General features: G+C 40.7%; 1 protein-coding gene across 2 annotated transcripts in view; it reads right to left on the reverse strand.

Moving 5' to 3' along the window:
* Graf (GTPase regulator associated with FAK) overlaps nucleotides 1–27,851 on the reverse strand; it is a 59,928-nt gene that overhangs the window by 12,307 nt on the left and 19,770 nt on the right. The window contains exons 6-21 of one of the 2 annotated variants that reach the window (XM_065426855.2): nucleotides 27,148–27,258; nucleotides 27,012–27,054; nucleotides 26,305–26,366; nucleotides 24,947–25,009; nucleotides 22,557–22,626; nucleotides 21,440–21,537; nucleotides 21,206–21,243; nucleotides 18,819–18,957; nucleotides 16,533–16,572; nucleotides 15,004–15,141; nucleotides 13,726–13,813; nucleotides 12,627–12,685; nucleotides 10,212–10,317; nucleotides 8,671–8,830; nucleotides 3,542–3,724; nucleotides 1,547–1,706 (exon numbers count right to left, since the gene is read on the reverse strand). In XM_065426855.2, the coding sequence (XP_065282927.2) occupies nucleotides 1,547–1,706; nucleotides 3,542–3,724; nucleotides 8,671–8,830; nucleotides 10,212–10,317; nucleotides 12,627–12,685; nucleotides 13,726–13,813; nucleotides 15,004–15,141; nucleotides 16,533–16,572; nucleotides 18,819–18,957; nucleotides 21,206–21,243; nucleotides 21,440–21,537; nucleotides 22,557–22,626; nucleotides 24,947–25,009; nucleotides 26,305–26,366; nucleotides 27,012–27,054; nucleotides 27,148–27,258 (1,558 nt within the window). Of the gene's footprint in view, nucleotides 1–1,546; nucleotides 1,707–3,541; nucleotides 3,725–8,670; nucleotides 8,831–10,211; nucleotides 10,318–12,626; nucleotides 12,686–13,725; nucleotides 13,814–15,003; nucleotides 15,142–16,532; nucleotides 16,573–18,818; nucleotides 18,958–21,205; nucleotides 21,244–21,439; nucleotides 21,538–22,556; nucleotides 22,627–24,934; nucleotides 25,010–26,304; nucleotides 26,367–27,011; nucleotides 27,055–27,147; nucleotides 27,259–27,851 lie in introns of both variants that reach the window. The other variant, XM_065426854.2, reaches the window with a different exon arrangement.

Genomic DNA, 27,851 nt, shown 5'->3' on the forward strand with positions numbered 1-27,851 from the left:
GTCAACGAGGGAAGCATTCACGGATGGTGTCGACAGAAGGAAGCATGCAGCGGAATGCGAAGCAGCTTTCATGGCCCGAAGAGTGGGACATTCCCAGAAATTGAACTTGCCTTGACAGAGTACGTACGCCAACAGTGAGCCGCGCATCTAGCTGTGAGCGTGGAGCTTATGCAGGCAAAAGCTAAGGAGCTTGCAAGAGAAAAGGGGCTACCGAGCTCCGCCTTCAAAGCAAGCAAGCACTGGATTTATCGCTATATGTGTCGTGCTGGATTTTCCTTACGCTGCCGCCGAACTTCATTTCACAAAAGCTGCCCGAATCATTCAAACAGCTGCTTGTGGCTTTCCTGTGCCACATTATTTCGCTGCACAAGTCTAAGAACTTCCAGCTAGGGCAAATCGGCAATGCTGGCCAAATCCCAGTTTATCTGGAGATGCCATCGCCCCTCACCATGCACAAAAAGGGCTCTAAACAAGTTTATGTCTGGTCCATTGGCAATGAGAAAATGCGAGTTACCGTCATATTGTCATGCACAGCAGACGGATGCAAGCTCCCGCCCTATGTCGTTTTCAAGAGCAAGACAGTGCCTAAAGGTGAAGAGCTGGCAAAAAATGTGGTCGGGAGATGCCATGAGAAAGGCTGGATGAACGAGAATCTTGAGCTTGACTGGATAAAGTCTGTGTGGCGTAGGCAGCCCAGCGCACTGTTGTGGTTCCCGTCCATGGGAAGAGTACCTCTGGGAAGATATGTCCGACAAAGAACTATCTGAAGAGAGTGCGGCTGAGGAGGACAGCAAGTGGAGTGCGGAGTGCAATTTAAATAAATGTTTTCCTATCTTGTATTGTCTGTGCATAAAGCTTTTTTTTTATCCATTTTGCGTCCCACAAATTTCACCTCGTACTATATGCGGGTTCGTATTATACGCGGGTTTTTACGGTAGCATGACAGATCATGCTGGCTGAGACTGACTTCTCTGCTTTTCTCTAATGATTTCACTCTCTCTCTCTTTTGGTGAAGGAGACACAGAGAGGAAAAGCAGGCAGGTTAACAACAGAAGCCGTCTGTTGGTTACCTTATCATACAGTGGGAGAATAGAAAAAGGACAAAGAATAGTGGGAAATGGAAAGAGTATGGTCACTAAATGTACATATGAGCAGCCACTGCACAGCAACAGATGGTTGCATGGCCCTCAAGACATTAAGAATAACAGCAGCATTCCACTATTTGCCTGCATAAAAACTTCTAAGGGCAGGGTCCCAAGACTTTTTTTCTACATAAATGGTCTGCTAACTAATTGACTTAAGTCCAAAGGGAGGCTCTTTGCTCATCACATGATAGGGTCATGGCATAAAATGTCGCTCCCCTTATGAGAATCTGTAGCATACTGCACATTTCATGCACCTCCTTTGTATCTCCGACAGTGTAGGAGATACAAAATTGAAAAACGCAGCACTCTGCGTAGTGAAGATGGAGAATATTTTAAATTCCAGCATCACAATTCATTGACCTTTCCATATTGGTTGTCGTATAATATACGAGGACACACACCTGACCGGGAAGCACTGAAAGCTGTGACAGCAGCTGGATGGGACAGAACAGTCGACATCTGGCTGGCACGGATTGCTTGGGTGGCCGCTGCCAATGAATTGAATCGCTTGGCCTCCACGTGAGGCTGGGAAGAGTAGGGCCTTCCTGGGTAGACCCGCTGCTGCAAATGAAATGGCATCGTCATTGACACGAAGAGCATGTGCCACCTTATTCTGGAACAATCCCACAATTAGTACTTATAATAAAGAGATTGTCTGGTCACTTGGCTTTATCATGGGGTCCTGCCTGCAGTTTTTACTTTGAGACCCTTTCCTGTATACAACTGCTTCTGTACTAATTTATTCATCAATAAAATTGGATTGATTGATTGACTGATGGATTATTGAGGTACTAAGGGTCACATATGAAAGGGACACTAAAAAGCAACTCGAAAGAAGATTTGATTGGTAAATTATTCTTTCAAACTCAATATTCAATTCAACAATAAAATTCAACAACTGGCGGAGCAAATTAAGACCAAACTTGAATTCTGCGCCGAAAGCACAGTGTTGGTACATCACTTTGATGTCAGTGATCTCAAAGTATTTTCTTGTGTTCAGGCTGTTTTTGCATGGGAGTACTGTATTTACCTGGATAATGAACGCACTTTTTTTCCCAATATACCGAAGCAAAGTTGGGCGTGTGTGTCTATTATGCAAGGTAAATTTCATGGAAGAATTTTCAAAACAGAAAAAATTGAAAATTAGGACGATAACGATTTGGAACATGCATTAGATAACTTATCTTAGCAGTAAAAATTCCTGTGTACCACTTGCAAACTGAAACTTCACTCAGCATTGAAACCACACCTGCTGTTCAGGCCGCTGGCTGCTTGACCTACATCGTGGTTACACCAAGGAATAAACAACCGACGCGTCAGCTGTGCGAAGTTGGCACGGCCTAGACCAATTGCGCACAGTGAAACTGAATATGTGCTCCAAACAGTGATCTGTGATTGTGCCCCAGCTCATCCTTGCAGCCGCTTCCGGCCGTTTGCCATTATCGCAAGCATCACATTGAAATGCGCACCTGTTTTGACAAGCACGCAATGTGCATCTCTTTCCTTGACCGTTCTGCTCATCGGCATGTCAAAGTTTATCGGTGTTTGATCGTCGTTTCCGTTTTATGGGCAGATAAACTCAATGTCCTGCAGCAGGTGTATAACTCTACTTAAGGCCCATCACACACATCGTAACCCAAGGCAGGCATAAAAGCGAGCCACAGACACATGAATTAGAGACTGCGCCCGAATATGACCACTATGCCAACCAAGTGTTAGCCGCCCCTTCTTCACTTCAACTCTTTCGTGCACCACGCCATCCTGTGCGCGTGCTCTCCTATTACGTCAGCCTAATGCACGTAAACTGCGTATGTTGCTGAGAGCCAGTTGCATTTTTTCCTCTCTCTCGAATCTGCGAGGTGCCTTTTGGCTGGCACTGGCAAAAGGATGCGTTAAGCATTAAGTGCGCTTGCTTTAAACACACGTGCGAGAGGCAAAGATTGTAGTCTCTCTGAAAAACTACAGCATGGCCGTTCAATCATGGGACTGCGTAGTGGCAAAGTTGGGGGTGCGTTCATTATACGAGTAAGTACGGTAGTTCTCAAAGCTGTCACTCAAAGCTGTCACAATGCCATATACTGATGTACTGGCACTGTGATGCAGGTGCAAAATTCAGGAAGGGAAACATTGCCCTACATTTCCTTTGTCAATAATCAACCACATCACACCAATGAAAAACAAACTGAGTTAAAGAAAGAAAAGCTCCACTCGGCTAATTTAGGATTAATTTTTGGTGACCTTTTAACCCCCACCAAGCCCGAACACCATTCCGCATCAAAGAAAATGAAAACAAATCGTTGACATTTATTTGCGGTTATGGAAAGTGCATTTGTAAGGAAAATTGAGCAGATTTAATTAGTATGGTAATCAAGTTGATAGCCAAGTGGTACGCTTACCAGCTCTGTTAGAGGTGAGGTGTAGCCAGGGCCTTCGGTGAAGTGTGCACGTGAGGAGTGACGTGCTGACGATCGTTCTCTCAGGACTACTTCCGACGGTGTTGCTGCCTGCCCACTATCTAACGACCGGGATGCTGGAGTGGACACTTTAGCCTCTTCTTTATGCGGGAAAGCTTTGAATATCTGCACCACAGAGTTAAATGAGACAAAAGTGTTCAGCTCATTAGAAAATGCATAAAAATGATTTTCTGATGAATACGATAAGAGTACATGAATGTTGAGAAACTGCACCTTCATTGTACATGCATCAAGATTATAACGGTACTGTCTTATGTCTGCAAAATCACATGCACACTTATGTATGCATATGTTTTTCCAGGTATCAGAAGCACTGCATAGGGGAAATTATGAAAGACTGGACTTCCGTCGGCGCGCAACATTCGAAACCTAAAATTTGAAAACTGCACACTGCAAAACACAATGGCACTGCAGGGCAATGAGCATGTTCTAAATCTGTGACTATTTTTCCAGTTGCCATGCGCGTCCTCTTCACTGTTGCTGCATAGTGACCCAGTGTGTGCTATGCCTAAGTGCTGCAACATGCAGCCTGCCAAGGCACGCAAAAGGCATACGTCGAAGCTCAATCTTTCTGTTCTCCCGTAAGCAGTTGGAAAGACTGCAGGGAGCCACTTCACTGAAAATGATTTGCAATGTTTCTGCAATAAGTGTGCAAACTTTTCATTGCTGCATCGGAAAGTGAGGCCTTCAGCAGCTTTAACCAAAGGACGAAGTTTATATTCTGTGCTTACATGGTGTGCTGACTGAATATTTATTTTTCTGCAATAACAGATAGGAAAAATGCTTTTAGGGAAATGCTGAAATGCTTCTGCATTGTTCAGTGACAATGTTTAATCTGTGTACGTATACCTTGGCTCATGCATATGTGACCGATCAAGGGCATGTATTACAATATGTCAACACACTTCATTTGCAGCAAGAAAATTGGGCCAGAAATTGCCTGCGTCATGCAAAAAACATGAAATCAAAACAGCCTTCATGGCACTTGCATGCGTTACTGCATAAAATGGATATATTGTGGCTAACCTGATTTTAGGAAACAGGCCACCGTAGCAATATGTATTAGACCGTTACCCATTTTTCTTGCTAAAGAATCAGATGCGCATTGGATTTCTACTGTGTTTAGGAGATGTAATGTCATTTCTGCTTTAGTTTTCTGCTTTAGACACATAAAAAGTGAGCACGCATTTGATTCGAGGGCATCTTACAATAGGACAAATACTGCCAAATGATCAGCAGTGTGTTTTGGCGTCTTTGTTTACTGCACCTTGTTTAATTCAACTGCCGAATAATTCGATTAGTTTCGTCGGTCCTGTCAGGGTCAAATTAATGGAAGTCGACTGTATTGGTTTTCCAGATATCGAATAGAGCTTTTGTAAGTTCGCTTCAACTAAAAAAAAAAAAGAAGTTGGAATTGGAACGTTATTATCCTAAAGGGTATTAATTTATCAGTGTGAAAATGTAGAATTTTGCATAGTAATGCCGTTACATTTTTAATTTTTTGCATGGTAATGCCTGTACATTTCGAATTTGTCATTAAAGCTATGTATATTCTTTTTTTTTCTATGTGCATGAGTTGCTCTTTTAAATTTTCGTGTTTATTTGGTCTCTAAAATACACTTAAGCCTCGATATAACGAAGTAGATAAAATCGGCAATTTCCCTCGTTATATCAAAATTTCGTTGTATAGAAATTTGACCTTTTATGCAAATAAGTATAGTCACTGATAGATTTTTCTTACAAGGAAAGGGGCCGTAGAATTTTTCAAATTATCGGGCAATCAGAAAAAGTGAATTTGAATGAGAAAACACTTTATATTGATGAATTTGGAAGTGTGCAACAAAGGATACGATTTCATGCCACGTCGAGGATACCTTCACATCAGCCGTATCAATTACGTGAAGCCAGCTACGCTTTGTGAGCACTCTGTCCCCACAGCTGATAGTGTCGCCCGCACTGGGATGAGGCATTCATGAAACACGCTGGCAGCGGGCGAATGCTTTGTCTGCCTCTTGCTCCAACGATTCTCCGAAACTCGAGATTATGCAACCTCCAATACTAAACCAGCGGGAAGACAGCTAACATGATGTCGCACCGTCTCGGCATGCCCACTATTTGCATACGCAGCAGATTACTTCTAAACCAGGGTGGGTGGCTGCGTATGCGCTCAGTTGCGCCAGAGTCCTTCCATGTTTTTCTGGTCGCGAAACTCCGCCGTCACGCTATGGGTGAGGTTCATAAGCTGCCCAAAGGTGCCGCGACGTGGCGCCACTGTGGCACAGAGGGCATGGTTCGCGTACCAAAACGCATGCGCAGTTCGAGGCGAGCTGAGTAATCGGGTGCGTTCTGTGCATGTGCTACGCTATTTTTTGAGTGCTGGGCTGTTTAGTTGAAGTGGCAGGATGGGACAATGATGCCAAACACGTGTTGCAAGTAACAGCTGAAGAAGTAGAATGGTGGTATCTCTAACAAGCCATTAAAAAAAATATTGCTGTATTTGTGATGTGGCTACTTGTGTTCGTTTGAGAGTTGTTTTGCCATGTGTTATGAAATGCTTATGCTTTACACTTTCTTGTTTACAGAAACAATCGATTATGCATTCTGTATTTATTGCCATTTGTTTGCTGGTGTTTGTTTCCTGCCCCCCAATGCATATCTCTCACGTTTGATGTTATTTCTTTATGCTTATTATATCAGTGTCATGCTTTTAACAAAATCGAATTATAAAGCTTTTAACATATTGTAAATAGTTGCGCATTAAGAACCAAAATACCTAGTCTCGTCGTTTCTGCGTCAAAACCACGAGCAGCGTGAATAAGTGCTGGGCTTACTGGCGCTTCTAAACAACTGCTTGCTAAGGCAATTGCCTAATTACAATACAGCTAGTTTCAACTGCGCAAGGTCCTAACACTTCACGTTTGCCTTAATCCGTTGCTAAAAGCCGCACCGAAGATATTTAGTAGCGAAGTTTGTCTTGCATTAATCCTACCTAAATCTCATTCAGAAATGGCATCGCTTCGCAGAAAAATCTTAAGCGCACGGAGCAGCTCAATTTCCTTTTCCTTGTCATTAAGTATTCTATGATAGCAGCCCTTTGCAATAACAATTTGATTCTTTCGATCTCCTTATAAGATACTGCCCACAGTCAGAGTCCTTCTCTAGCACAGTTTAACAGAAAGTTAACAGCTGTGTTCGGCAAACAATCTGGCGCTATGAGCAATGGAGAGTTGGCGCTTACTTACTGGTAAGGGGGGTGACAGCCTATATGTTTGCATCTGGTGATAAGTGGGACCACTGGCGCTTTGTTGCGAATGCGCGGTGTTTAATTTCAGGCAAATATTAAAAAGCGGAGCCCACTGAAGTGTTGAGGTGAACGGCCATGATGTAGAAATCTGGACCGAGACCACCCGGCCGTGCACAGCGGCATCATTTCGCCCCCGGCGAAATGCAAAACACCAGTTTATTTAAATTTAGGATCATTTTAAAGACATTTAGTAGCAAAGTTTGTCTTGCATTAATCCTAGCTAAATGTCATATAGAAATGGCATCGCTTTGCAGACCTTTAGGTGCATTTAAAGACATCTAGTAGCGAGGTTTGTCTTGCATTAATCCTACCTAAATCTCATTCAGACATTTATTTACGTTTATTTAAATTTAGGTGCATTTTAAAGGATCCCAGGTGGTCAAAATTAATTATGAGTCCCCCACTACGGCGTGCCTCATAGTCGTATCCCGGTTCTGGCTCTTAAAATCCCAGATTCTTTCTTTTTTTCTTTTTGTCTGAGACCACCGCAAGCTCCATGTTATATGCGGCTTTTTTTTTTTCGTGCCGGGCGCTCATATCATAGCAGAAGACGCACTCAGGCAGTAATTTAAGCATATTCAATGTTAAAAATAGTTACGTGAAACTAAAGCGACGGTTGAGGAAGTTGAGAAAGCTAGAATACCGTGTCTGCCCCGCACACAACCTCAGCGGTAGTGGCGTTCGCATGCCCTCTGATGCACGATTGCACCTCTAGCGGCGGGCGCTGGCTCTATATGAAACTGAGGCGGCAGTTTCGTGACCAGAAAAAAAAAAAAAAAGGAAGGACTCTGGCTGCGCTTACAGCTATGCGCAGTCATGGCCAAGACAAATGCATGCAGCGCCAGCAACAACTTACCTCCCCCCCCCCCCTTCCTGCATGCTAGTTTGAGTTGGGCGAGCTCCCCTCCCGCTCTCTCTTTCGCCTTGCTCCATGAGAAGGCGGTACTCATGAAGCCATCATCTTTCTTGTCTCACCCTCGCACACTTTCACTCACATGTAAAGCACAAAGTGTGGGCCCTGATAGGATCTTATCGCACTTTATACGGAACATGATGCGGCTCCACTTCAGAGGTCCCCTTAGGGCCGATTTGAGAGGTGCACAATTTGAGAGGTACGTTTTCAAGCAGCCACTTGTAATTCAATCATTTGACCATCTGCGTCTGCAGAAGTTTCCATTTATTGTCTAGGCATTACTTTGCAAATTTCGTTATATTGAAATAGCATACAAACACACTTTGTAATACTGAGGTTCTAGGCATTACTTTGCAAATTTGCAATTTGTCTAGGCATTACTTTGCAATTTTCGTTATATTGAAATAGCATACAAACACACTTTGTAATACTGAGGTTCTAAATAGATGGTGTTTATGGACAAGAGGTTACGAAAAGTTAAATACTTCATTATATCGAGAATTTTGTTATACCGAAGTTCAACTTATATGCTTTACTTTGTTCTTTCCTTCATTTCACATTTTTGTAATTTTTAATAATGATCATGAAATAATCTCATAATGTGTATCCCCGCTGTACCCTGTCAAATGTTTTCCAAGGCCCTAGACTTACTCGTCAAGCTGCATTGTTTGTTACTTTTTGTAAGGCATCCTTTAGCCACTGAAGTGGAACAAATAATGTAAAAATTCTACCAATCTGTATTGAAGGGGAAAGAGCTGCAATATTACGAAACAAGTAGTTTTGCCATGTTTTTACTTTGCCGTAATTGTGAATGAATTTCTGGTTGAACTTTACCTTATCACAGTTTTCGATGAGGATTTCAACAACCACATTGCAGAACTTTATGTCCATGATGGCTGCCATAGTTTCCTCTTCAGGCCGAAGTAATGTTGGACCAAAGCAAACACCCAGGTTTGACACGGTCATCAAATTCGATGATGCATAGTCAGAGACCCTGAAAATTGAAGGAAAATGTGCAGTATACAAAACAATTTGCCTGCATCCTTTTCATATGAAAGCAAAGTAAACAGAACTTACTTAGACTCGCTCGCAAAATGTACTTTTTGCTTGGGGCTCACTCAGGCTCAGACTCACTAGAATTCTAAACAGCCAAGCTTACTTGGACTGAAACTCACCAAAATGCAATTCAGCTGCGTTCGCTCAGACTCGCAGGTTGGTATGAGTTTGAGGGGGTCGATTCGCGAGTGTTTGCTGACCTATGATCCTTTCACCTCACAGCCCAAAAATGTGCCCTTTCAGTGAATTAGCATCAAAGCACACATTTATCGTATATATTTGAATGATTGCAACATAAGTCTTTCTTTTTACGTGTGTGCGCATGAAAATATGAGTATGAAGGAACACCTGATGTAGTCAAAAGTTCTACTTTGCATTATATTCATGAAGTTTAGTAACGCAACAAACACTAGGCCTGACAACCTACGAAGCTCCTGGTCTTTTTTTTTCTTTCTTACCTTTTTCTTGCTTATCAAATGAGCCTTCAGCAAACTTTTAAAGCCTAGTGTTCCTAATAATTTTCTTTTGTGTCCTAATGATACCTACCGCAAATGAAAACAAGATATCAAATTGAACAGCAAATATAGTACAATAACTCTGTGGCAAGCCATGCTGAAAATGCTGTATTTTGATTTGAAACCTTCCTGCAGCCTTCAGTATCAAACGACACCACATATGCTTCCACGGCATCTTCAATGAACAAAGTCAAATAAAAAACTTGCTCACTGTGTTTTGTCCCTATGTACACCAGAACTGATTGCATAAATGAATATAGAATTAATTATTTGCAATGTTCCTTTGCTACAAAGTTCATTGACAGGGTGACTGGGTAAGGAGACACCTGTGACAAAATGTTAACAACAAAAGTCCACCATTTGACTAGATGAGTTATTCTAACCTTTGGAATTCACAGATATTGATTGATTGACTGATTTGTTTATTTTTTAATTTCTGGAGTTTCACGTGCCAATACCATGATCTGATTATGAGGCATGCCACAGCGGAGGACTGCGGATAAATTTTTACCATCTAGGGTTCTCTAACGTGCACCTAAACTTAAGTATGCTGGTGTTATTGCATTTTGCCTTTATCGAAACGCCGCCACCGTGGCTGGGATTTTATCCCGTGACCTCGTGCTTAGCAGCACAACACCATAGCCACTAAGCAACCATGGCGGGTACTACATATTCATTGGTAATTATGAAGAGCTGATCAAGAGTTCAATATCATTTCTTAAGATTTGGTTTTGACTGTGACATTATTACATTTAATTATAGGAATCAAAGCAAAGAGGAAACTGATAACCCAATCAAGCTTACTTCTGCAAGTGCCGTATCAGCAGTGCAGCCATGCGTTGATTATCAGGTGGCAGCTGAGAGACTAGCTCTTCTATAGCTGCCGTCCTTTTGGCCTTGTTTTCTTGTTCTAAAACCAAGTTCAAGAAAATGGCATGTCAGGTGGGACACTTGAGCGTGAAACACAGACTACGAGAAACACAGTAGACTCCCTTTAATATGAACTCTATTGAGCTGCATACTCCGATAGGATGAACAGTCAGCTCAATAGCCTGAAGCGATGCAGCTAAAGCAAATTATTTTCATTCATTTTCCCACAACTTCAGCAGATTCTTCTAAGCAAACTTCTGATTAGATTAACAAGTTCCCAAGCTGCCTTCATGGTCACTTTGAATGGAGCCTACTGTATTTACTGCAAACTACACTGTAGTGCTAAATTGCAATTCATTAAAAGTTATGGTCCCACAACCCATATGGACATCTCAGCATATAGCAAGTCCCACAGAATACATGTAATGAATAAAGGGAAAATCAGACTTTGTAGAATCAGATTCCTTTGTAGCTATTGCTACGAACGGGTGGATGTCTGATTTTCCGTTTATTAATTACTTCTCTCCACCCTGTGGGTTTCCACAGAACTAGTACATCAGAATACATGTAATACATGCATGCAAGAATACATGCAGTAACAGTTCATGTCTACTTCATTAAGTTATTAATTGCAAATGTTCTGGTGCTACGCCAGGATATTAGGTGCACTTGGAGAGGTTGTGACTTGCTCAGCAGTGCAATTACATAGTAACCCCTGAGCCACCGTGGCAAGTCTAATCTCAGGTTTGAAGGTTCTACTGAAAACTGAAACACTATCTTAAAACATGGGTTCACAGTGACCAGACTTGCCACAGAACCTCTCCACCTTGCTTGTCACCTTGTATAACACTATGCAATTCCAGGCTACTTAACAAAGCCATAAAATAAACTCCTTGTTAAAAAAAATGACAATGTTAGTTTGTCGCTACATTTCCTAGATGTTAAAATATGCGATATTTACATATTTACATATAATTTTGGTAAAATAAGTGCGAAGCACTTCTGTGTATCAGAAAGTGGTACTAAATTGCTTGCAATGTGAATGTTTCCATAGCTTGATCTGAGAACAACAGCACAACTTAATTTACAAACAATCCCAACTTACAATTTATAGATGAGCACCAGACCACTAGAAACTACAAAAAGAATACTATGACACATAATGGCACACTGTAGTAGTATGTCCTGCAACTCTTGCACTAGCTTAGAGCAAACAAATGAGATTTATTGTGTAAGTACTCTCAAACTTGCCTGCAAAAGGCATGCAAAAAACAGCCTCAGCACAGCAACAGACATACAGTGCAGGGCATTACAATGTGTCATGCATAACTAATTAAGGGCTGGCGCAATTAACAATGCTGAAAAATGCATGGAGGCGTCATCTGAGATTTACATGAACTATTCATCACTGGTGTACCAAACTATAATTAGAACTCTCTGCAGCATAAATAAGTCAAGGCTTACGAGCCACCATTTCAGCAGACTAGTGGTTCTCAAACTTTTGTCATGGTCTCTCTATGGATCCTGCACTAATCTTAAATACCAAAAAGCATGAAAAGAAAAGCATGCTTCGTATGCATGCTTTGTATGCACGCCTTTAAGAAAATGCGCACACCATTGTGCTTGGACTGTAGCAGGATTCGTATATGACCCTTTCCACCCTACTCCACTTTGTACTTAACACTTTCCATATCGCAAAAATGGATGAAAATAGCAGTACCGAATTTCCTAGAAATTTCTCAGAAATGCGGTGCACAGGCAGCCATGTTTCCAATGCAAGCATTTAAGCAGTCCATAATAAAGAGGAATACTACACACAAATCCACTAGCAATGAAAAGTGCAGCCACCTAGTATCATTGAAAGCTGCAGCTAGAAGCAAGCTGATGAATATACTTGTTACTGGTCCACATTGCGAGGCACTTTATTTATGACTACACTCGTCACTGGCTATGCTGGTACAAAACTACAAAAGCTTCCAGTGACTACTATATATACTCAGCAACAAAGAAAGTTAAACTTACTAAACTTTCTAAACATTTAATGTGGGTCATACATGCAAGGATATGGTAACTGCAAGTTTTGTTTTGCTCTGCCTTTGATAAACAATGCCTGTCAATGGCATGTCTCTGTAACACGTCAGCTGTGAATGCCCTAGAATTGTCTCAGCAACTTCTGGGAGCACGCAAACTAAAGTTTGAGAAACACTGCACCAGAGAATGCAGCCTGCGATGGGAACATCAAACTGCAATGGCCACTCTCTGAAGCACTACAGCCCTGCATGATGCAGGCACAGGGCGAGCTGTATGCAGCCAGCAGCGGGTTTGTTAATGCAGAGCAAGGGGACTTACTCGCTGCGCTAATAAAGGCAGTGTGCAAACGAAACGTCATCAGTGGTTCAGGCAGGTTTCTGAAAGGAGGCACAGGAAATTATTGGCTATGGGATGCACCACACGATGCTCAATCAATTGGCGGCATTGTCCTGGCATACAGGAACGCATAACTGTATTCACCTCTAGCAAATTTCAGGCAGAGGTGAAGGAAACAAAGCTTAAAAAGCAGCAGGTCACAGCATGGCATGTAGCCAAGAGAAAACAACATACTAGTATGGAGCATATGTTAATGAAAAAGAGCTGTCGACACCTTAACAGAATTTTCTTAAAGTAAGTAAAAGCTGAAGTGTGAGAGTTCTCAGAAAATCACAGCTTGAGATTAAATGCCTAGGTGAAATGAAGCACAAGACAGCATTATAAAGTATTTTTATCGAGTACACTCACAGACCTATCAACACAACAGACTGTTATGTGAAACTTGAAAAGTTGCATAATGTTCTTATGCTTGTCTCTACACAAAGGAAACAGCAAAATCTTGTAACATTTCAAAAGAGACAAAGGATATCTGAAATTCTACTGAATAAGATGACGATGCTTGATAACTGCAAAGGCATATTTGAAAGGTGACTGTTTGTACCTCAGTGTTTAGCATGTTAGTATGAGCTCCCATGATCGAAATATGCCACAGTTATGATATATGCTGTTAAGCCCTAAAAATTAACTACCATAGCCTCACAAGTGTGACTGCAGAAAAAGATCCAACAGTAAGCATAACTTCAGCTTTTATTAAGACAATCAATTTCAATGCTTAATAATGGTAAGAGTTGCAAAACTCCCTGTGCTGTGGCAACTAGGCCAGCCCATTCCCTATGAAACAATAGCGGTGCCAAAACACTTCCACATTTCAGTATATGTTCCTACTGTTCGTATAACTGGTATAGAGAAACTGACCACTACAACTCAATAATTGATCTCCCTCTGCTGAAAGCCCCCATGTATGCAAAACTATGATGTTAAGCATTAGCACATAGAGCCATTTGCTCTGCTAACATGCCCAAGCAGGTAGGTCTACACTACAAGTCCAGCACGTGCATAGCAGGCATTGCAATACACTTACCTGAAATAATTCTTAAGCGCACTCGTAATTGTCTTGACCTCCCACTCCTCGGAGTTCATGAAATCAGGGTTTTCCGTTCGTTTTGGGTCTGCAGAGTGCAAAAAACAAAAGCACCAATATAAATGATAAACTAAGAAAACACATCAATCTGCTGGTCAAGTTGTTGGTCCAATCTGTACTGTGTGCGGCAAAAAGCACAATTTGTCAAATAAAAGGAGAGAAAGAAAGAAAAAAAAGAAAGAAAGAAAGAAAGAAAAGGGAAGAAGAACTTCAACTAGCATAACGCTGGCATTTTACATGTGGTTTAAACACATATTACTGAAAATTTGACATTCATTTCTTTTCAATTTCTTACAAACCTTATTAAGTTATGGTCCACACTACTCTCTTATGACTCTTTCATCAAACGAAAAAATACAGACTGGAATGATGAATGTACAAGTTTTAAAGGCTACAAGAAAATGCTGCAGAACTTCCAAGTCATTCAACAGAGTAAGTAATAGTTTCAACTGCCTCTTTTAGATTCAAGCAAGAAATCATGCACACAACTCCTAAACTATAACCTCTAACTGAATAATGTAGGTACAAATGTTAAAGGCTTCTCTTAGCAGCCCTTGTAAGATATTTAGGTTTTTCACTAGAAGATGTAGCACTGTCCGAGGAGTGTTCTATTGCAAGAATTTTTGAAAAGGGTTTAATAGTAGCCAAGAGCGGAGCAAATGAAATGTTGCGACGAAATGTTGCGAGGAGGCAAAGTAGTCTCCTCGCGCATTCTGTGCTTCACGGAAATCCGTGAGTTGCTTGTACTGCTGTTGGCCATTCATACACTGTAGGAAGCATTCATGTGACATGGAAATGCCATTCGTGTAATGTTATCACTGTTCATGGGGAAACAGGAGAGCTGACCCTCCAAGAGCAGTGCAATGCTTTGCAGACATGATACTTTGCAGACATGATCAACCTCGCTTTATATTTGCACTAATCGCTTGTCTGTCTGCCCTGGTGCAGGGCCGTTTAAGTCCAGCATGCCTTCTGAAGAAGTACTACAATTTTACGGTAATTGAGGCACAATCACAAGAATGTTTAATTAACTGGACATTATGATCTGTAAAAGCTATGTTGCCCTTTAGCCAAAGGTAATCAAACAGAAGTGACAGCATGTATGTGAAATTTACCTTAATCTCACATTTTTTTGCACTGCACAAACATGACATCCAGAACCAGTATTCCAGTACTGCTAGCAAAATATTAGAGCTTATGAAGAACAAGAAGTCTCACCAAATGCCATCTGTGTGAGCTTGGTAACCTTTGAATTCACACCCACAATTCGATAGAGGCCCTGATCTTCCAAGCCCCTTGCCTCTATAGCTTCAATGCAGCTCCGGACAAATGCAAAGCCAGTTTCATCTAGCAGGCCTGCAAGCAAAAAATCAGCGTTTCATTAAATTTTTCCATTCACTGACAATGGGCAATCCTTGAAGTACACATAAATTTACAATGGCAACCATGGTTACACTCAAAATAACTGCTGAGGGACTACAGCGACTACTAGGTGAGCTAAATAATTAAAACAATAACACATTATAGCCAAGTGCTGCCTATTCAATGCATTCGACGGCACCGAGGACGACATTGTTTGGGATGCCAAGGATACCTACGAAGCATCCAACTAGGCTGGCTGCTCTGGCAGTACCGATGAAGATGCAGCTTGTGGCATTGACTAGCAAGATTTAGCAGCCGAGCTTACGGTAAATAAAGGTGCGTCATGTTCAAGGCTTCCATTTCTTTTAGAAATATATGGGTCGACCTATATTGGTATAGCTTTTTAGCTCTCTGCAAGTTCAATATACAGCGCTCAACCTACATTCGAGTAAATAGGGTAGCTTAAGTGGAGTGGAGACTATATTTATATCGAGGCAGACCTGGTGAAGGCATATAAGAGAGTTGGCAGCTCCTGCATAGAAAGGAGGAGAGTATGCTGCACGAGGCACACAGTGAGGGAACATGCTCTGCGAAAACAAATGGAGTGAAGTGCTAAGATTATAAGAGACAAAGCATCAAGTCAGGAGCATAAATGAGTCCAGAGCTACCTGGGTCCACCTTAAGGGTGAAACACTTGTTCAAACCGTAAAGCCTCCACAGAGATTACAGCCGATGCAATCCCACCTGGTTAATTAGTTAATCAGGCCCTGCCATGCTTTTTTTGTTATGCCTGTGACCAAAATAATTATTTTGTGTTTTGAAGACTGACAGCATTCCAGACAAAGTTGCAGAAGTGCAATTTACTGAGGAGATAATAGAGTGAAATTCAGTCGGTGTGTCGATACACGTACTGGCTTTGCTTTGCCTCGCCGCATGCTATGATTCTGTGTTTTTCCCTTTAACATCAAACCTGCAATTTGGAATCACTAGGAGTGCAACGGCACATAGCCACATCTTTATTACCCTTTATCTGTCAATGTTGGATGAGCATCACATACTGACAGCCTGCAACATGAAGCAGTTGCGTCCTGCTAACATTTCCCTCTAAATTTTTATGCTGACACTATAATGCTGCTACCAGTTGATCAATGTACGGAACCAAAGGGTTCATGTGTGACCAAAGAGTTCATGTGTTTTCATGTGTGAAACATGACAAGCAGGCATAGCTACGATGGACGAGCTGTACTTATACAAAAACATATTAGTATCAATAAAACTGTGCAGGTGAGCTACGTTTGCCAAAGCCCTGGACGACTCAAGCAAGTGCTCGTTATAACATTTTTCTACATTAAGTAAAGAAAAAAAAAAACACTAGTGCTACTCACATCCTTCCTGCCGTGCGGCTCGTCCTGGTGGTGCAGTTGTCTGCAAGAACAAAACAAGGTCTTGTCTGGTGCAGCCAATAACATCCACAAAAACATTTCCAAGGAGCACACAACAATAAACTGCGCAAGAGTTGTAAAGCAAATCAATACCAATGCAACATCTGTCCCCCGTGCTGCCAATACACTGTTAAGTAAATTGCTTCATAATTTGTTGACAGGGTGATCTGGCAACATCAATTTAGACTGTTTCTGCTCTTTTCTTGAACCCCGGTTAGCAGGCACTTCTGAATATACCGCACACCACACTCAATGTTCTGTCATCATTTTCTGGTTGATTGATTGATTGATTGATTGATTGATTGATTGATTGATTGATATGGTGACTGAATGAGTAATTTAAGTGATGGAAAGCAACACACAGGTTATGAGAGACAATGTAGTGGAGGGCTGTGGATTAATTTGGACCACCTGAAATTCTTTAATTTGCACACAAAGCATGGTGCCAGAGCATGTTTGCAATACGTCCCCATTGGAGTGTGGTGGTGTTGTTGGCTGGGAAGCACACCTGCGACCTTGAGCTCTGTAGCAGAATGCTACAGCCACCAAGCCACCACAGTGGACATTGTTTCCTCACAATTGGCTGGCCAAGTCAGACAGGCAAGTTCAGTGTCACTTCGAGCAAGTCCACTTTGCCATTAGTGCCATTTGCAGCCTGTCAGACTTGAGAAGACCTAGCGAAACTCTCTGCAAAACCAGCGAGTATGTTCATTGAACTCGCGCTCTGTGTCAAAGTGTGTGACCTCAATTACTGCACTTCAAAAATAAATCAAATTGTACTCAATGCAGGGTGACTAGTTCTGAAAGTACTTTTCTTTAAAAACAAATTGCTTTCTTTGCCCTTTTTGCCTGTTTTCATGGTTGGTAGTGGAAGATGACGGGACTTGCAATACAAAGGTGCTGAGGGAAAGGGCATTTGCTCTCACACAACTGATTTGTGGGGAGGGGCAAGAGCGAGAGGAGGGGAATGTCACGCATGAGCTCTCGTGCTAGCAAATCATATCACGAACTTATCTTTACAAATCCACATTGTCGGGCATTATTAATACATTTAAAAGAAACCATATGAACAAGAACAACAAATGAAGATGGGTTTGGGGATCCCTTGGTTACTTTCTTCTCTTCACTATTTTAACAAAGTGAAAAAAAAAAAATTAATGGAAAAAGTAGTGCACACGAGCATGCTTTACAGGAGGTGTGATGCTTTTTATAAGCCCTTGTTGACATACATTATCATACACACTGGAACCATTTCTGTGTCCATCTCAGACCTGTCGGGCCTTTCATGCTTGTCTGTCGTCACCCTGTTTTACTGGTTCCCAATATATGCTCTAGCAAAACAAATGAATGAAATATCAGCTAGACAAGTCAGCCGCTCTTCTTTGAACATAATGTAGCTGGGGAAACAACCTTTTAATATCAGCGTTACTGTTCACAATGCAGAGCATCATCAGCGCTGCATTGCTTCTTAGCACATCACTGCTGTTTTCAGATATGCGATGTGTGGGAATTGCAGTGTAATATCTCGTTGTCATATTCTTGTAAACACGGCTACTAAAAGCAACAAGCTTTCAATCACTCAATGCCTTGGCAGGTGCTGAGTACATATTTTTATATATGCCGGTGTTGGCGTCAGTGTTAGATAAAAATGAAAGATACACCACATTCATGCAGTAATAATATTGATATATAATACAATATATCTAGACCACTTGTCAAAAGGTGAGCAGCGTTCATTAGATTTGTAACACCTGTGTTAAATTAAACTTGGGTGTTTTATGTGCCGAAACCATGATATGATTAGGAGACACGTTGCAATGGGGACTCCAGATTAATTTTGACCACCTGGGTTTTTTTTAAATGTGCACTCAATGCACAATACACAGGTGCTTTTGCATTTTGTCCTCAACAAAATGTGGCCCCCCCAATGGCTGGCACATTCACAGGCTTAGCAGCGAAACGTAAAACCACTCCGCCACCAAGGCAGGTAACACCTGCGTTTATTATTACCGTTTATGAAAGGGCAAACATTGGGGAGAAATTGGGGTTCACTCGTATTCAGGAATCTTGTTTGGCATAGAAAAATATGGCATTATTGGGTTTTACCCAAAAACAAAGGGACCTAGGGATAAGTTGGCGCTGCCTTCTTTGATGTTACCCTCATGTCTGTGACCCAGATTTCTAGTGTTTTTGACTCCCTTCAAGTGGAACAGGAGCTAGGTGACTCACAGGTTCCCTGCCATCCATGGCATTGAGCCACTGTTTGCAATCGTCTTCGCTCAGCGCCTGGAATGTGTATGTCAAGCCGGGACGATCTGATGCTGTCAAGTCAAAGCAGAAGCGCTTGTCTATGCTGTCATTCATCCGTCTAAAAAAAAAAAAAAAAAAAAAAAAAGAAAGAGAGAGAGTATAAAGAACACATGCAACACTCAACTTTGATTGCTGCTAGAGCCAGAATCCAAAACGCACTCAAAGGAACTGATAAAAGGATATTCCATTAAAGGCAGTCAAGAATTTTCATACAACATATTTCAACCATTGTTGTTTGCATTTTCTAAGTAAAAAGGCTATATACAAGCATTCTCATAATTCCATATTTCCTCAGTTAGTATTCATACAGAAATGACAGAACTGACAATGAAATGAACGTCTGCATGCCCTCTATGCAAATACATCACAAAATTATGAGAGTGCAAGTAAAATCTTTCTGCAGGGTTAGGTGCATGCTGATCGCACATAAAGACAATATCAACTGCAAAGGGGTGCAAGCATGGCCTTCATCTGCAGAGCCTCAGAGTATCACAACGTAGCACCAGCAGAGTGCCTGCCTCAAGCATCAGCAATTTCCAAGGCCAGGCAAACATCACACAATGACAGGACTGTGCATCATCACAGAAGCTTTATAGTAGAAGACTATATTAACAAGAATGAATAAGTGAAGCGCATACTTATGAACTAAACTGTTTTGCATGTTTAAATATAAGTGAGGAATCTACAACAGTGTTTGAACACTTGGAGCGCATGTACAGTACTTGCTGACAGTTACTGCTGCAGAGCATTACATCAAATCGCTTTGCCAGATCTTTGTCAAGATAACATTAAGATTTATTTATTTAACCATCAATCTCATGCTGTTTCTATGAATACAAGAGAATACTTGTTGATAGTGTAGAGATTTTCCAGAAGCGTTCTAGTCAACTGAAAGTATGTGTAAGCAAACCGACCATTGTTCTATATTACAGCTGATACAAAAATTGTGCGGTTTATTACCCAGACGCTGCACAGTAAATTATGAAGAACGCCACAGCTGGCTGCTCCGGATTAATATTGAACACCGTGGAATTCTTTAACATAAACCAGAATCTAAGCGCACATGCATTTTTAATTCTTTGCTCATCGGAATACGATTGAGAATTGAACCCATGCCTTCTTGCTCAGAACACCACAGCCACCGAGTCACTGCAATGGGTTATTACCGCCATTGACATAGCACAAAACATGTCCTGAAGATGCGCAGTTCATAAAGCAACTTCAGTAACATCCATGTCATTTGCGGTCCACACAGGGTTGCCTGCTAGGAGTCAGGTGCGACCTAACCGTCACGCTGTAGCTCCCTACCCACTTGGTACTCTCACCAGCTCCCATTATTTCTCTATTCAGTTAGTAGTCATGTAAAAATTTGCCAAGCATCTCAAAGCAAACCATTCAAAAATATTTATCACAAATGAAGGAATATGACACTTGCGCTTACTATTCCGTGCATTTAGTTTCACAGAAACTCATGGCGCTGTTCCGAATCGCCTGTCTTGATCTGTTTATGTGCAAAATTGCCGTGCGACTGGTCGCTTGAGGCACTTTGTGTGTATTCGCGGGCTTCTTTTATGCTCGAAAAAGCACTTTTATGTAGCACGTATTATGCAAGAGAAAGTTGTATTGGGAGTTCTTCATGTTGCTCTACAATTTCCTCATTGACACTTTTTATCAAGTTATAATGTTTGAGAGGTCGATTAATTAATGAAGAGTAATTATGTAATTAGGAAGAATGCAAGAAATAATCTGAATATCTCCATGTGATGGCAAACAATGTTACCTTGGTTCTGTCCAGCCATGTGAAATTTGCATATTCTTAAGGTTTGGCTAAAGTTACGTGGGACACCCTGTATACAGAACAGTGATTTGCGATGGCTTAGCTCACAGATGTGAAGGCAAAAGTTGTTCGGTTCAGCTAATCTACTAGCTATGAATCTCCAATCATCGGTGGTACCTGCAAATTCTCAGGCTTCAGGTCTGTTTGTACTAGATTATTTACAGTAAGGGTTAATACATGCACATCAAACTGAAACTACATGAATGACAATCAAAGCAAAAGAATATACTAAATACAACAAAGTCAGTAAACACACTATGTGCTTTACATATATTTTATATTATGTACTTTAAACATTTCTTTTGATTATAATTAAAGATGTTACTGCTGTCATAAATAAATGTTTCAAGTGAATCGCAAATAAAGTACAGCTACAGAAATGCAAACCAAGGCATCTGGTGTAACTATTATAGGTAAATCCCACATTAAAACATTATTCATGCTTGTTAAAAAAAGTTTAGTGTATTACCTGATGCATTCTTTGAGGCAGAAGGTGTCTGTTGTTGTCTGAAACACCACACAAAGTACAAATTGAACACAATGTAAAGGTCGGCATGCAAACAAGGATGCTAGATAATATAAACCACGGGGTGCAGCAACCGTGAGCCAATTACAGCAGCAAATTACCAGTTCAATAAATTCAGTGGCTCAAGAGAAAAACAATAACATACACTCGGCAAAAATGAAGTCGGTGAGTACTTACAATTTTGCCCACTGTCTGGGAGTACGGTATCATGGTGAACTTGCGGTTTTCCTTCTGGTATTGACAGTAGTGCTTGTTCCATATTGTTGTAATGTGTCCTGCATCAAAAAAGATAACAGCCCTTTTTATTTGAAACCACGTGAGTGAAGATTCTTCAAAATGTCTGAGTATGTATTAAGAGAAATGATAAATTAACACTCCTTTCTCTTTGTGTCATATTAAATTGTAGATATTTGCCCTTTCAAGTTGCTCCTACACACATGCTGCATTTTTAAATATGTGTTTTTCATTAGGTATACTTGTTGATTTCTTGATCTCACTAACTCGACAACATTTTATGCCATTCGCAACGAAATTCCCTTCCCTTCGTAGAAATTTTGTTACACTAAGAGACCACCCGTTTTGTTTTTCGTGTATCACATGTCTTGCTTACCTTTCCTGTCACTTAATTTCAGACAGAACATTATGCAGGAGAAAGGACCAAGAAAGCTATTGTTAATGCATTAGGTATATTCATATTTTTTAAACTATTTCATCAAATGAAGCCATGCAAGTCAAATGTTCATTAAAATTCTGCTAATGCTTGTCTTGGGAACTTTCAAAGAGCTTAATAGTGTAAACTATAGGTGTAAAACACTAGCAAGGAACAATTGGAAGGTGGCTGTTTTGTAAATGCCATTTTATCCACAGTGTTGAAAGTAAGAATAACTGCATATACCAGTGTGTAAGTCTTACCTTTCTTTTTAGATGGTTTGCATGTAAATTAACACTATTAGATACTTGATTAACTGCTGAATAAAAATGGCAATTCAATACTAGTGTCCAGGTCTACAAATTATCAAGCTGTGCAACTAACTATTACAAAGCTAATACAGCTTGCATCCTACCGCTAAATATTAGTGCCATCCTTTCCTTTTCCATGACTCATTCCACCATTCTCACTTTTGAGTATCTTTTTGTCAGCCTCCAAGTCTAAAGCCTGTGCAAAAGTACTGGTAAAATGCTCCTGTCAATACATACACGTAACGACATAAGCAATAAACCCGGTGGTACCCATCATAGTAACAGTGGTATTGCCTTGGAAGCCACCCAAGTGCAGACTTGACAAAGGACTCACTTTTTTCCATGAGGAAGAGGTAACCTTGCCTAGTATACATTTTGTTTAGGCAACCAGAGTCCTGGGGCTTCTGAGGGAGGGATCAGGAGGGTTCCACACGGCAGGCCAAGTGCGTGAGCCAAAAAGAACAAAAGAAAAAGAACACATGCACACACAAACACACACACACCAAGGTGGTATTTGTGCATAACACCCCTAGCATACATTCGCATGCATGGCAGCAGCTGTACAGGCACATACACAAGCATAATGCAAATTAGGAGGGCTTGGCTGCTATTTAGGTCCACTGCAGGGCAAAGGCTTCTCCCTGAGGTATTTGATCCTGCCTGCCCTGCATCAACTGAACCGATTTTACTCCTGCAAATTTCCCAGCCTCATCGCTCCATCTAACTACCTGACAACCTTGACATAGTAGTATCGTAAACTGGGCAAGTTGATTAGTGTTTGAAGGGTAGCATGAAAATCTACACAATATGAAAGGAAGACACAAAACAACATTGTGTCATTATGTATTTTTCTTTTGTCCCATGTAGGTTTTCACGTGACTCTTCAAACATCAACTTTGACTTATGTTTCTCTTAGTTTAGTACTGATTGTGTTGCTCTCTACACCTCTGGTTATCTGTTCTTTGCATTAAATGAGCTGCCCAACTCTGTTTCTTCTTAATTTCAAGTAAATATCACTCATGCTTGAAGTTCCGTCTCATACCACCTCTTTTATATGCCTTAAACACTGCCTTTCCACTGCTCAGTACACGATTCCTTCAGAGTTTGTTGGCTTTAAGGTTTCAGCTCCATTTGTTGGTACTGGCAGAATATGGTGATTATATGTTTTTTTTTTCTTGAAGAATATTGGTAATATGCTATTTGCAACCTTGGAGTTCCTGGCCAAACATGCACCAATTATTTTTATTCTTCAACTACAACCCCTGTGCCAATTGGTCGAGATAAACATACTTTATCACTGCTCCAAGAGTCTGACTATCAACCGTATCCCAACCAAGAGGCTACTGACACTAGCATTATGAACCTGCCCTAGTGAATACTGACAACGAGGATGCCACAAAGTGAAAGCAACATAGAGGAGACAGAGGTGCCACAGCTCTAAAGCATGTCACACAGACTGACCAAAACAAATAATCAGGCATGTATGCTTATATGAAACTTAGCGCTTTCACCTTTATTTGTGCTTACTTAAGGTAATTCTGTTCTCTGTAACAAATAAAATGGTAGAATGAGTGGAAATTTTTTCTGCACTTTGAAAGCAATGTGCTGGACTGTTGAGCACTTTTTTAGTGAATGAAGCCAAAAGAGACAAAAGCTGCCTTATGACAATTTTGCAACACTGCAATTAAAATGGGACAGTTTTGCTTCCATCGGCATATCTTTATCATTCAGCAGTACAATTAATCAAGCAGGAAGAAGGCTAACTGATCTGTTTTGTTTTCAGCAGACATGCAGTAAACAAACATTGTAAACAACAATAACAGAAATGCAATATTCTTAAAACAATGCAGTGGATAACAAAAGAAATAAAAAAGCCTGCATAATATTAAACAGTCACGAGCATGCAAAATTAAGAACAAGCAAAATATTGAAAAAGTAATAGAAAGCTTTGCATGAGGTGAAATGTGTTTGAAAAAATGAAAATGAATCACAAAATGCAAAAATGTAATAAATGATGAAGTATGCAGTGGTAAACATCACATATGCATGGTGCAAAATGACAATTCTAAGTTGCGCAAGATTCTTAGTTGTGCAGGCAGTAAGCTTTTACGATGTTTTTACACATTCACTTAAAATTTTTATTTTGATGTCCATCCATACAAACGTTCAGTAACAAACTGAGATAAAAAAAGTATAATGCAAGTGCAATATTATCTGGCAAAGAGATGATAAAGTGCAACTAAGTAACAGCCAAAGCACAGGTGTTCTCCACTACAGTGTAAAAGGCCACCAGAACCTGCAATTCATCCTTGGGGAGGATGTTATGCAAACACAGTTTCTGTACCTTTCTGCCCAAAATTGAAATCCAACGAGATCGACTGATCCTTAGTTTGTACAGAAGTCATGGCCAGGTTATTTTCCTAAATTGCGAGAATATGATTAGATTTTTTTTCTGAATACACAGTGCCTACTTTGCTGCGACTGCTATATAATGAAGGGCATTAATTGCATCCCTGTGGCATTCACTGTGAATCAAACAAGCATGACAAATGAAGGCAGGAAATGCCACAAAATCGTGACTTGATATGCAAGTTAAAAAAAGAAAAAGAATATAAAGTTGGCTCAAAACTCACACTTCATCAAGACAAACCACAAGGTCGTGCATCTAAAGTAATGTGCATGACATGGGATGGATGAAGCAGCGAGCATTACCGTTGTACGCACCTCCAACATTTTCCTCATCAAGTGTTCTGCTTCATTGTGTGTTGCTTCAAAGTTCTCCCTTGTCTGCAGTCACGCGTGGGACAAGAACAAGTCACATTAACACAGCTTCAATTAGTGGACAGAGAAATGAAAAATAAAGAGATAGGTTACCAGACTTTCATACATGTGTAAAGACAATTTATCAAAGTTACGGGGCTCTCTACGTGTTTGCATTCCAATCACTACAGAGACAATCTGCGAAAATGACGATCACAGAGCCACACTAATTTGTTCTTTTCTGCATACCCTGCATGTAAGAGCAAGCAGGTGAAAATTCCATGCACACCCCACGTTATTGTTCCAACTTGAATGTCATGTTCCTGTGCAAACACAGATTCTATACACACAAGTTTGGACATCAAAGCATAATTTCGTTATTTTATGCAGTTCAGGGGATATTTACCACAAGTCTATGGTGATAGGCTTACTGAATTAAGCGTGAAGACATAAGAAGGCTTGTACGTAACATCAGAGCAAACAGTTCTTTGTTTTTTTGCTGGCGACATCACTGATACTGATCAAAATACAGCCACTTATGGATACAGGTTTGTCTGTATTGTGAGTAAAGATTAAAAAAAAAGAGCAAAGGTTTTGACTGCTGTTAAGACATAAAAAGCAAACTGATCAAATGCAGGTAGAATTCTTTAATTCTAAATCATTTGCTCTATCCAATTATTTTACCTAGTTCGAAGTTCATGTGGGTCTTCTCATAAGCAGTAGAAATAGCAGTGCCCATGTGAGCCCCAACTTGCATGCTTGGTTATCTCACCAGGAATACTTCTTGTTGTGCTAGTTGGTGATACAAAGTGCTTGTTGTCCTGTCTACTTTGCCTGGATATGTGTGTTAATTTGCATCTCTCTTGTAGCAATTGGTTATCTTAATGATGCACGCTGGTGCTTTGAAGTCAATAAAGTAAGTATTTTGATTTTGTCAGCACTGATGTGAGTCTGATTTGGCCATCATGGCTCACCTATTTCTTCCAAGTATGTGTGTTGCATTGTAGCATTTGACTGTATGAAATAATGTTAATGTGGAGTGAAATTCAACAATGAAAGTCCCCAAAGTTTGAGTTGAGAGATATTTTTTTTTTAAACTCATATTTTGGAATTTTATATGACTTCTGTTTTCTTACACCCTACTTTCAATATTCTGTGCTTTTGTAGGTAAAATGCAGTTACTATAGAACTGGCAATAGAACTCCATCAATCCTTCAATGTAATATTACACCTAATACTACATTAAACAAAATTTTTTTTGGGTGGTCAAATTGGCCCTTGGCATGTCGTGAAACAAGGAGTGTTTGTCAGTGCTAGCTCACCTTCTGAAGCCGAACCTGCAGGTCTGTGTTGAAGCTGTTGAACTCCTTGGCTACCTCATGGCCTGAAGTGGGTCAATGATGAAACAAACAGATGAATCTACTTTGACATTAACGGCACTCAAAGAGATACAGTTTGTACAACATTCCCTTGTTATGTTGTTAATAAGTATGCACAAACATGACCAAAGTAAGGAGCTGGAAATATTTGCTGCTATAAGGCACATCACCTTTAGCAATGTACTACTCCTTTTCATTGGGTGTTGAGGTGTTTGTAGTGAAAAAGACAACTTTTACCTTTCCAATGGCTGCTTTGCAAACACAAATTTATAAAATCTAAATTTTGGAGTCCACAATGAGCGTTTGATTATTACCAATAATATAGGTGAAAAACGAACTACAATCAAAGGAAACCTGATAAATGCCACTAAAAGAGACAACTGCCTGCATCAAATGAAGGAGGATGGGGGGAAGAATAGAAAATGGGAGTTTGATCATCATGCCATTAAATTAAAAGCACGTATTGGTGACTGCGTCCAGACACAATAGATGCAACAAGACTCAACTAGGAGCAGCAAAATGTCATACAAGAATTTTCAAAGCAACTTTTCATTACTTGAGAACTGCCCTAAACACTGATGTCCTTATTTTAGCACCAAATTAAAGATACAAATTAAAGTAATTTAAACCAAGAACAATGTAGTACAGACCTTGGTGATAGAAGGTCAGCCAGCCGTACATAAACCTCAGTATCTGCCAATTAAGAGAAGAATAAACAATCGGTACCCGAGCATTAACAAGTGGACTACAACATGCATGAAACGTAAACAGTCATGACTAACTGACCGTTTCGACGAATTCGGTCTTCTTGCGTTCTTGAACTTTCTGAAGGAGCAGTACATATTCTAGTGATGCTTTGAAGAAGTGGATCTTCTCCATTTCAAGCACCGCAAATACCTGCCAAATTAGGAATACAACATAAAAGCAACATCATCCACTGCAAGAAAAATTGTTCTGTTCACAGGCTAAAGAGTGCCACGAGAGAAAGTAAACTTGGCACCTTGTTTATTGTAACCGACTTGGTGCCATAAGTTTGATGTCACTGTGTATATATTTATGCGACAGTACACCCTTTTAGCAACGAAATTAGTATTCCCTTAAGAAATCTTCAGCTATTAAATTTCAGACGCACAGTGAATCCCCGCCGCACGTATGTTTCAGCATTTAGAGCAATTCCGAAACGTCAACGGCGAGGCCGTGGTCTGAGAAACGTCAGGTTGCGCGCCTTAAAGACATCCGCAGGCACCATTCGGTGACCAGAGACCCTTATCCAGCAGACAACACGCGAATACAGCGGAGGCTAAACAAAGATTCGTTATCCCGGCCAAAAGCGAGGCGGAGCGCTGTCCTTCCAACGCTAGATGTCAAGGCCACGAAAACGTGGGTGCGGGGAAGGAGGACTCGCAGTCCACAGGCGTCGCGTTAATTACAGCCTCTAAAGAGCCAGCGCACAGCAAACACGACGGCAGATCACACACAAAAAGAAGATA

This window comes from Dermacentor albipictus, chromosome 3 (genome assembly GCF_038994185.2).
Source record: "Dermacentor albipictus isolate Rhodes 1998 colony chromosome 3, USDA_Dalb.pri_finalv2, whole genome shotgun sequence".
Taxonomy (NCBI): Eukaryota; Metazoa; Arthropoda; class Arachnida; order Ixodida; family Ixodidae; genus Dermacentor; species Dermacentor albipictus.